Raw genomic sequence first — 10,704 nt, forward strand, 5'->3', positions numbered from 1 at the left:
AAGATAAACTTGGTAATTATGTATGTATATATCGATTACAATCAGGGATATATATAAGAGATACATTTACACTCTAGACCCTCTAATATAATTATATATATATCACACTTAATTGTCTAATACTAAATATATATACACACTTTTACACATTATATTCAACTCACAAAATAATGTGTTTAGTGTTCTGATAAAGAAAATATATAATATATATTTATATACACAAACACACACACGTATATATATGTATCTATATCATCTATTACAAGTCTAAACACAGCAGGTACAATATAGATATATACAAACAGACATATATCTATAGATATAAATTATACTAACAAAAAGTATATATTAATGTACATAAATTACTCCCTCAAAAAGATATATATATATACACATGTTACAAGTTCGAATGCAGCTTGTACAAGTTTTAATTGTAGTCCTTATCCCATAAATTGCTTGCAGCATTGAGTTGATTCCTTCACTTCGTGGAATAAGAAAGCACCAACAGGAAAAATAATATAATATATGTTTATGCTCATGATTGTGTGAGAGATGTAAAAAAGCACTCAGAAAAAGCACTGGACATGGAAGGAACCACTTGGCTAAAGCGGTGGCCGCCTCAATACCACCCACAGCTTCACCGACTTTGCCCACACCTCTTAAGACCCAAGGCGTACGAAACAGTTAACCCATTAGAGGCGCCGTCTCAGATGCTTTTTTTGGACACCTCGTTTTGAGGCACGCCTCAAGGCATGCGCCTCGCACACTTTTTAAAACCATGCATTTAGGCATCGGTTTGTAATTTGTAATTGGCGAGAGCCTCTCTTGAGAGAACCAACTTTCGAAAAGTTAGAAATCAGTCTGTAAGCATTTGATTGTTGATAAAGATGAACAGTGTGCCTCATACCCTCCACCTCCCAACAAAAAAAATGTTGACTTCTACCCCTCGTCAATGTGTTCTCTCTATGTTCGAATCATGGTAGTCAATTAAACATTCTTAGGTCCTTTGAATAAATTTCCTTTTTTATGATGCACAAAACGATAACGAGGGTCCACATGGCCCCAAACCTCCTTATTACCTTGCTCTTTGTTTCCGTGTTCTTTGAACAACCAATTGTTATTTTTGCACTGATCGCATGTATCCACATATTGAACCCATCTGCTCGCAGCCCCTTAGACACATATATTGAACCCTAAGCATTCTAAGCATACCAAGCCAAGCCAAGTCATGCCATGCTACTAGACAACTAAAAAAAGTGATCAATACAAGCCTACTACAGATTAACCGCAAATTAAGTATATAATATTTATATACGGCAAATTAAACCCAAAAAAAATTCATCTTTGGCAAGACGAACCCCTAATCTCCAAGAAAGTTGGGTTCCAAGGTACCGCTAAACCAAAGGCCCTTTGGTAGATTAACCACCCTTTTCGGCTAGAGAGCACTATGTTCTCCATTTTCAAAAAAACCTTGCAGCTTGAATCTTTGTATCTCTACTTGCATCCTCTATCAAAGCAAAATACTATACTAATAATACTACTTGAGCATGCTAAGACCTTCAAAACCTAAACTATTTATTCAAATATATCAACAATTTAAGAATGGTTTAGCATTGTTGATATCATATACACTTCGCAACATGTAATTTTGAATGTCAATAACAAGCAAATGCAAATAGGTTTGCACTTCCAACGTATATATGATAAATATATATACTTTTTGAATAAATTTTGTCATTCCCACTTTTCCCATCAAATTGGAGGACAGTAGAAAGATCCCTTCGGGTGACTTTGACTTGTGACTCCTAACCATGAAACATTGGCGTGTGGCTTCCTTCTGTTTTCTTGTCATCCACAGTATATGTTCTCTCTCGCACATAGTTGTAGAGTGACAGTAGAGAGATTGTTTCCGGTGTTTTTTAACCAGTGAACTCCTAACCACGAAACATTGCCTGAGGCAACTTTGATGCTTGTGTTCTGACTTCTTGTCAACCACAGTATATGTTCTCTCTCTATGTCCATATATATAGACGCACACACAATTTCCAGAAGCAAACCTCACCTGTAAACCTAACACAAAACCAACCGTATGTTACAGAGCCCACGACCATAAGCCGACACTCACGCCTGTAAGCCTAGGGGCCAATTCCATAGCCACAGCAAAAAAAGGAATTCAAATAAGAACAATAAATTCTAATATCATATCAAGTTCATTCAATAGTGCGATATAGTAAGCCCCAAAAGCTAAGACTCACAAAATTCTAATTATATCAAGAAAAAATTAACTCCAATGAAATTGCTGATCTTTATAGACATAAGCCAAATTACATGAATACCTCTTGAAGCTGTTGTTTGTAAGTAGAGAGATTCGAAGAGAGCTCCTCTATGCTGACTTCCTCGCCCCCTCCCTCCATGCTTCTCTTATGTGTTGGTTTTCTTTCTTCTCCAAATTCGTTTAGTGATTGGAAGAGGGAAGAGAGGTAGGAATTCGATCAACGATTCTACAAATTAGGGGTTAAGATGATCGTAAGATAAAACCCTAAGAATATTTATCGGGGAGAGCAAGCATATATGTCGAATGGAGCCCTAAATGGGATTTTGCTCGATCTTTATTGTGACAAGCTCCGATTCGCTGGATGGTAAAAATACATGTATGAACCCTAGACAACCATCAACTTCCACATTGCCCCCTTCTGCAAACTCTTGTTGCAACTCTATGGCCGATTGTTTTTTTTCTAAGTCTAAAATATTATTTCACTTCTTAACGATAATAGTATTGAAGTCCGAGACCAAAATCAATAAGACTATTTTTACACTAATAAATATCTAAATGTTTGTAATTTTCTAGTTTACCACTCGGAATATTGTAACATTGAATTTAACGCTCATTTTCAAACGATAAATGTTTTTGAACAAAGACAATCTTTTGTTACATTGACTCATCCAATAAAAATATAATACATAAGCAAAATCTATCGAATGTAGTTCAATTATCTTTAACTAATGTTTGACATCGCGCATTATGTGACGATCAAATTTTATGTTAAAGAAAAATGTAAAAATTGTTTTTATTGACTATTTCTATAAATACGGAATCTGTTGCAAGTCCATATACAACAATTTATTTTAGATAAAGATTGGTTTTTGAGTATATTCAATAAATAGATTTATGAAATTTATTAGTAATAACCATAGTTTAAATTATTATATAAAACATTAATGACATTGTTTAAAATAAATTAATACATAAAATTGAGAAATAATTTAACAATCACCAACGTAGTAGAAGATTTAAAATAACCAAGACTCAACACTACAAATTTTTTAAAATAGAAACAACATATATACAAAATGTGTTAATAATAACCGAATAAAATTACAATACAACCAAATATTTATATTATCTTTAAAATAGGTAATTTAAGGGGGTGTTCGGGATTGCTTATAAAAACAACTTATTGATTTATTCCGGTTTGGCACCGGTAATAAGCATTTATGGGTGTTTGAATAAACAACTTATATCGGTGTCAAACCGGTAATAAGGAGTTTTTGATAAAGTTAAAATATTTCTGACTTATAATAAGTTAATAAGTGTTTTTATAGAAAAATTTCAAACATCCACTAAAATAATCTTCATATGGATAACCAAATAATATGATCTTTTTTAAAATTATAATTATCTTTTAAAAAATAACAACATATGATTAAATATAATAAAGTGTTTATATTTATTACCATTATTACTTTTTTTTATAAAAAAGACGTAGAAGTCCTTAAATTCTAAGATTTTTTATTATCAAGAATCCACCTATTTTTTTATTTACTCACTCACTTCTTATTCCAATATATTTTCCTCCTTCATCATCAATTCACTGATTTTAACTTTTTTAGCAGTTTGGATAAAAATTTACATCGTGATGCATGTACCCATTAACACGATTACATAGATTGTCAAACACCTTCCGTTTTTTCATTTTTCTTGTGTAAAGATGACTTATCAACTTCATTTTCTAAATCGATCGTCTTCGATACATTTTTTACAAGTATCGATCTAATTAGATTGTAGCAAAATTTCAATGTTAGAACTGTTTAAGTTGTATGAATCAAAAATGTAAATTCACAAAAATGAAAGCAATCTAATTTTGAACATGATTCGAAATCATTAAAGGTGGAAAAAAAACTTTGAAGAATACTAATTGATTTATATTCTCGTAAAATTATAATGTTTCAAATGAAACACTAAAACATAAATTAGTAATCAAGAAGCAAATATAAAAATTAATGTTAGCCCCAATTCTCATTTGTAAAGGTATTGTAAAAGAAACCAAGACTTATAATCCATAAGACTTCTACACTAAAAGCTAAGATAGAACCGAGCCAGAGCAAAGTACTCGGAGGTAGAGCGTGCCCAACCAGAAGCCAATCACAGAGAGGCAAAGGCTTTGGTCCACCTCTGCACTAGTGCTTAGTGTTCATCTTGAAAGATTATCTCAACGTGTAACAACCAATTATAGACTGCCACATCAACATAAAGCGCTTATTGCACCTTTCCACGTGGAGCTCATTCATTGGAAGATGCTTTGATTTTCCATATTTAGGCTATAAAAGATCCTTTAGGCTTTTCTAGGTAACTTTTCAACGCTTAAAAACACTTAGAGAGAGAAATCTTTTTGAGAGATTTTTACACTTTTGAGTGTGTGTTCTTGTTGTAATTTCGGTACTCTCAGATTGTTATTAATACACATGATGACGTTGGTGATATACTTTCCTGTTTGTGTTTCTACCTTCATATTCATTACTGTTTCAAGTCTATAATAGTAGTTTACGCGATTTTGCTTCCGCTCATATTATTTCATTTGCTTAACAACTTGTGAAAAATAATTTGGGTTCCTATAATTGGTATCAGAGCCTACTGATCAATCTATTATGGATTTTTCTCTTTTACTAGACTATTTTTTCTTCGATTTTGAGATCAAAATGGAAATCCCCGTTTTTCCAGTTTTCGTGACAAGTTCATAATTCTGGAAAATCAAGTGATTAATTGTTTTTCTTAGAAGAATTAGTGTGTAGTTTTTCTCTCTCAACAAGTTTTTGTGGTCAATTTCAATGACAAACATAGTTTTAAGTTCAATTTGACACATACTCTTTGTTTTTCTTCCTGTTTTCTATCAGAATGGAAAATCCTGTATGGAATGCTACTTACAGTGTCGGATCCCAAACTAACCTCCCACTCTACTCCTTAAAGAATATCCTCAAGTGTGAGTTTTATGTTCTTGAAGTATCGCTGTCACTGTAGGATTTACAATACATATTTCAGCGATCACTGAACAGACTCAGTGATGATCGCTGGAACTGAAAGAATATAAACATAATACTTCGAAAGATAAAAAGAATTATCATCAAATCAATGAGAGAGAAGATCAACAATTTCCTACTATTTGATTATGACAAAGCAACATAAAGAAAATTGCCTTAATAAATAATAGTAAGAAAAAGTTACATATAACGTAAATGTCCATTTTGAGATCTTTTTCAGTGAATCAGTTTTTACTTTATAAGTTTTCTTAAGTTACAAGTTTAAGAAAAAGTACAAGAAGGGAAATTGAAACTGAAAACATGTTCACGGACTAGAGATTGTTAGTGACTAAGAGAATACCGGAACTCATAGACATGTGTCTCTATTACTCTTTTCAGGGATCTTTTTCAGTGATACTGATGAAATACTTATATTCATTTAATGGAAAAATTATAAGTGTTTCAGTCAGTACATTTCTAGACTTACAAAATATAAGTTGTACACTGAAAGTAAAGACATAGATACAAAAGATATAAAATAAAAGACAAAATTACAAGACAGAATTTCGTAACTAATCTAGGTCGCTGAAGTTGATATAGCCAGGTACTTCTTCTCCAAGCTCCTTTCGACATAGATCTTGTTTCAGTCAGTACATTTCTAGACTTACAAAATACAAACTTCACAACTCAACTTCAATGAAAACACCAATTGCCACTGGTTTAGAACTTGACTCTGATCTCTCTAGTAAGTTAGTGGATGTCAAGAACTAAACATACATGATTGGGTCACTTCTGTATCTCACTGCCAGTAGACTAGATATAATGTTTGCTACTTGCCTCTATGCCAGGTGCCAAACAAATCCAAAGCATTCTGGCAAATTTTAAGGGGACTCAATTCCTTGGTCTCTAGTATCCAAAGCATTTTGGCTTTAACTTCATTGCATACACAGATGCAGATCATGTAGGATGTAAAATCGATAAAAAGAGCACTTCTAGAAGTTGTCAACTACTTAGAAACAAACGGGTGAATTGGACATCTAAGAAGCAGAACTATGTGCCCACCTCTACATCAGAAGTAGTATATGTAGTTGTTGCTTGTTGTTGCTCACAAGTCATATAGACTCAACTCAAAGATTATGGTCTTGAGTTTGACAAAATCCCAAATTCGTGTGACTCTGAAAGTGCAATAACTATCATTGCAAATTTGGTGCAACATTCAAAAACCAAGCACATTGATATCAAACATCATTTCATCAACCTTGTGGAGAAAGGTACAATTAAAATGTACTTTGTTTCTACATATTACGAACTTGTTGACCTATTTAACAAAGCTCTTGATGAAAAGAGATTCAACTTTTTGATAAGCATGTTGGGTATGCTAAATATATCTACTTAAAGCTCAAGTGTGGCAAACCAGAACTTCTGGTTATACTATGCACATATTTTGGATCATCATCAAATCATTGAGAGAGTTTGGATAAAAAAATCTCCCCTTATTTGATGAAAATTGCTTAATTGTTACAATATGGAAAAAAGAACTTGTAAGATACATGTCTCGTTTACTGTTTTTGGGATCTTTTTCAGTGTCAGAGTATATTATGGAAATTTATTTATTTGTAAAGGATTACAAAGGAAAGAATGAAATTACATAAAAAGATAAGTCAACACTGAGAGCATATTAACTGACAAGAAATAAGTCAGAGAACGTATAAAAAATAAAACTCGTAAGTATTTGTCTCATTTACTCTTTTCAGGGATCTTTTACAGTGAACCAATCAATACATTAAAATATCATTCAAGTCAAAATATTACAAGTGATTACAATTGATTTGATACGCTTAAATAATAAAACTGATAGTCCACGAAATGATCAATCTTCATAAATCTTCTATGAATCCATGGCAGATTTTAGATAATCTTGTAAGAACACTTAGAAGGAGAGATGAGAGAAATAGTCAACAAGTCAAGATCTATATTATACGTATGAATATTACAAATGAGCTTCTCTTAAAAACACTAAAGACAAAGCTTATATAGGGTCAAACTAAAACCCTTTTAGTCAAAGTCAAACACGATGTCTTTACAATTATAGACAATAGTAACTTTCAAGACGAAAACAATTTAACAGTGAAATTCAGACCCAACATTCTCCCCCTTTGTATTCAGGCTTGAAAGAATTTGCGCACTTTGAATCTCGTTTGAACTTTGTCTTTTTAAGAACTTTATGACTTCTTGAAAAACTTCAAAACAATATTCAGACGATCTTTAGTTGAGAAAATCTTCTAACATTCCCCCCCTCGAATGTAGAACAACAACGATCTTCTCTTTTGACAATGTAGAATAATATCAGCAATAATCTTCAGATATGATCTTCAAAGAATCTTCTTCAAAAAACAGATTCTAACATTCTTTCCAAAAACGAATTTCTTCAGACAAAAATTCACAAAATATTCCCCCAACATTAAACATTCACTTCGATGAGAAATCTCTATCAGTAAACTTTTGTAAAGATGATCTTCACATTCAAAAACTCTCAGACATTGTAGCACAGTAACAATCATCAGTAATAATTCTCAGTCACACTCCTTTGAGTCTTTTGCCCAACCTTTGATGTTACTCCCCCTTGATCTTATATCATACTCTCCTTATAACATTCAGAATCGATCATTTCATTCATTATTTCATACTCCCCCTTATGATGAAATGAGAATCATTAGCATCATACATCAAAATGAATGAAATCTTCAGCGAGAGCCGTCAATTCATAAAATTTTAAGTAGATCTTTTCAAATCCACTTGTATAATCTTTTGAGATTAAGGGAATGGGCAGGTAACAACCAATTTCAACTTATGAAATTGTTTTCAATCTTATAAAAAGGTTAGTTTGTGAATATAACAGATATATTCAGTACAACATATGTACTTCATGTATGAGACTTTTGGAAGTTCATCTCACCAGGTCTTCCATTCAATCATTGATAACTTATAAAAGTATATATATGAATGTTTCGGCAAAATAACATATAATTTGCAAAATCTATGTAGTGTAGAAAGATAAATCAACATATGCTTCTGTTTAGGCTCGAAAAGATAAACCGTATGAATTACACAAATTTATCAGACTCAAAATATGATCAAAAAGACTTGAAGGGGGGACATATATCCTTCTAATTCAATATCAATTTTCTCCAAATGAGAAATGGATAGATTGTGAGCTGCGTGCCCTACGTGTTATTGAAACACTTATCTGTTAAGAGATAAATGAGTAGCTGGTGGGGTTGTGACAAGAATTGGCATGGACTTTGCCTTTTTCAATATTAGTCTCGAAATAATTGAGAACTAATAGATTATGTGGTTTGCCCGGTAATTTGAAGTTTGGAACAAGATTCTTATGTTCTTTTAATCCTGACACAACTCTCATCAATTCTTTTGTTCTCACAACAACTACCCCTCTTTTTTTCATTTTAATCTCAGCACACAAACCCTTTTGAGTTAAAGCTCACTCATATATGGTTGTCCTCTTGGGTAAGTTTGTCGGTTTTGACATTCCATAGAGGTATTTCTGTGAAGCACTCAGTCCGTCCTAAAATTTAGCAGTATGCTCAGTTGATCACAAACAGTTGATCAAAAATAGTATTGCAAATAAAGCACAATGATCAGATAAAAATTGATCAAGATATTTGACTTTTAAGCACAATCAATGAAGGAGTGATACGCAAAATCAGATTACTTAGTAAGTGAGAGAAATGAATGAAGATCTGTAAGAACAAGTTTACAAACTCTGATTTTTAAAGAATTATAAAATGTGTATCAATCAAAGTAAAAAAAATCAGAAAAAAACAAACTTTGATTACAAACGAGCGCATTATCACCGCAAAAGATTTTATATAAGAGACGTGATAATAACGATTTGAAGAATAGTTGAAACAAGTATTGGAATTATATTCGATGAGAAATTACGCAAGTAAAATCTCAGGAAATATCTGCTCAAAAATGTACTCGTTTCAACAAAAAAAATCATTTTCCAAAAACATTTATTGAAATTTCTAGAGACTCCCCCTAGAAAATAAATTTAGAAATGTTTCGGTTCAGCTCAAAATAATAAAAAAAAATAAAAACATTTTGGCATGGGTCCTAAACTGAGTGTTAAGAAACCATCATTCATTTAAGCGCGGGTCCTGAACAGATATATTCAGAAGCCTCGTTTGGATGGTTTACAAATTTCCCCTGAATTAGTGCATCATTAGTATGATTCTCTGATTAGCGCAGTAATGACACACCTGCAAAATCAGATCAAACAGATTTTGGTACCCAAACAAGATTGGGTCCTTCTTTGTTAGTATCAGGTTGTGGGATGTTGTAACTACCAAACCATCTATTTTTGTTAGATGTTTTCTTTTTCGCACTTTTAACAGGATGATCATATACACAATAAGATCCATACCAGTTATTATTATCATACATGTTATTACATTTCCAATTCTTCTGAAATCTGTTGTCTCCAGTCCACCTGTTCTACCGTTTCCTGTTTACAAAATCAGTTTCTTGCATGTGGAGCACATGATCCTTCTCTTGCTAAGATTTATCAAATCAGTAGTAGATCTCACAAAACAAGGAAGAACATTGTTAGTAACAACAGAGTTTCGAGACGAAACAGATTCAGATGTATTTACCCAAACACTTTTAACTTTAGAGGAATAATTGGATGATCCGATGACGTACCCTTGATAATACTGATTAGAAGAACGAGAATAGTTATTAGAAACAGTAGATTTAGGGCTACTTGAATAATTATTAGATTTAGAACAATCATAAAAGCTTGTTTTACACTGTGAAGGAGAACCAGTTGAGCTTTGAGCACAAGAAAAGTTGTTGGTTCCGTGAGGGTCTACAAGAAAAGAAACAGTTTGTAGAAGGGGGGATGAATACAAACACAATATTTTTTTAAATTTAAAATATATATTGATAAAGAAGATCAATACAAATTTTACAAGATTGTTTGCGGAAAGATAAGGTAGTAAAAACCTATCTAAACAATCTTTAGATACACACTAAGTCTTAGCAAATACAAGAAAAGAAATTTTGTAGAGAAGATCCTTTACTTAAGCTAGAAAATGCTTAAAGTAAGAATTAGAGTTAGAGAGTGAGTTGCACGCACTCTGCATAGAGAAGAAACACTTCTATTTATACCCAGTGCATTAAATGAACATTTAATGCAATATGGTAGGGTTATAGTGTGTGTCAAGCCTTAAGAGGAAGACTTGTCATTTGCTACAGTGAATAGTACAAAAAACATTATTCATGAGCAGACATCCTTACCTAAAGTTGGTGGACAATAGAGTTGACTAGTCAGCTCCGTACCGTACCAACTTTCATAAGGGTATGGGTTTTGTTTTTTGTGTGCATAAG

General features: G+C 32.5%; 1 protein-coding gene across 1 annotated transcript in view; it reads right to left on the minus strand.

Moving 5' to 3' along the window:
• LOC112505758 (survival of motor neuron-related-splicing factor 30) overlaps positions 1-2,597 on the minus strand; it is a 19,762-nt gene extending 17,165 nt beyond the window's left edge. Inside the window, exon 1 of the mRNA XM_025109721.1 lies at positions 2,337-2,597. Coding sequence (XP_024965489.1) covers positions 2,337-2,414 — 78 coding nt within the window. The 5' untranslated portion in view covers positions 2,415-2,597. The remainder of the gene's footprint in view (positions 1-2,336) is intronic.
• Between the last annotated feature and the right edge of the window lie 8,107 nt (positions 2,598-10,704).

The sequence above is a fragment of the Cynara cardunculus genome, assembly GCF_001531365.2.
Source record: "Cynara cardunculus var. scolymus isolate 2C chromosome LG 2, CcrdV1, whole genome shotgun sequence".
In the NCBI taxonomy this organism is placed as follows: Eukaryota; Viridiplantae; Streptophyta; class Magnoliopsida; order Asterales; family Asteraceae; genus Cynara; species Cynara cardunculus.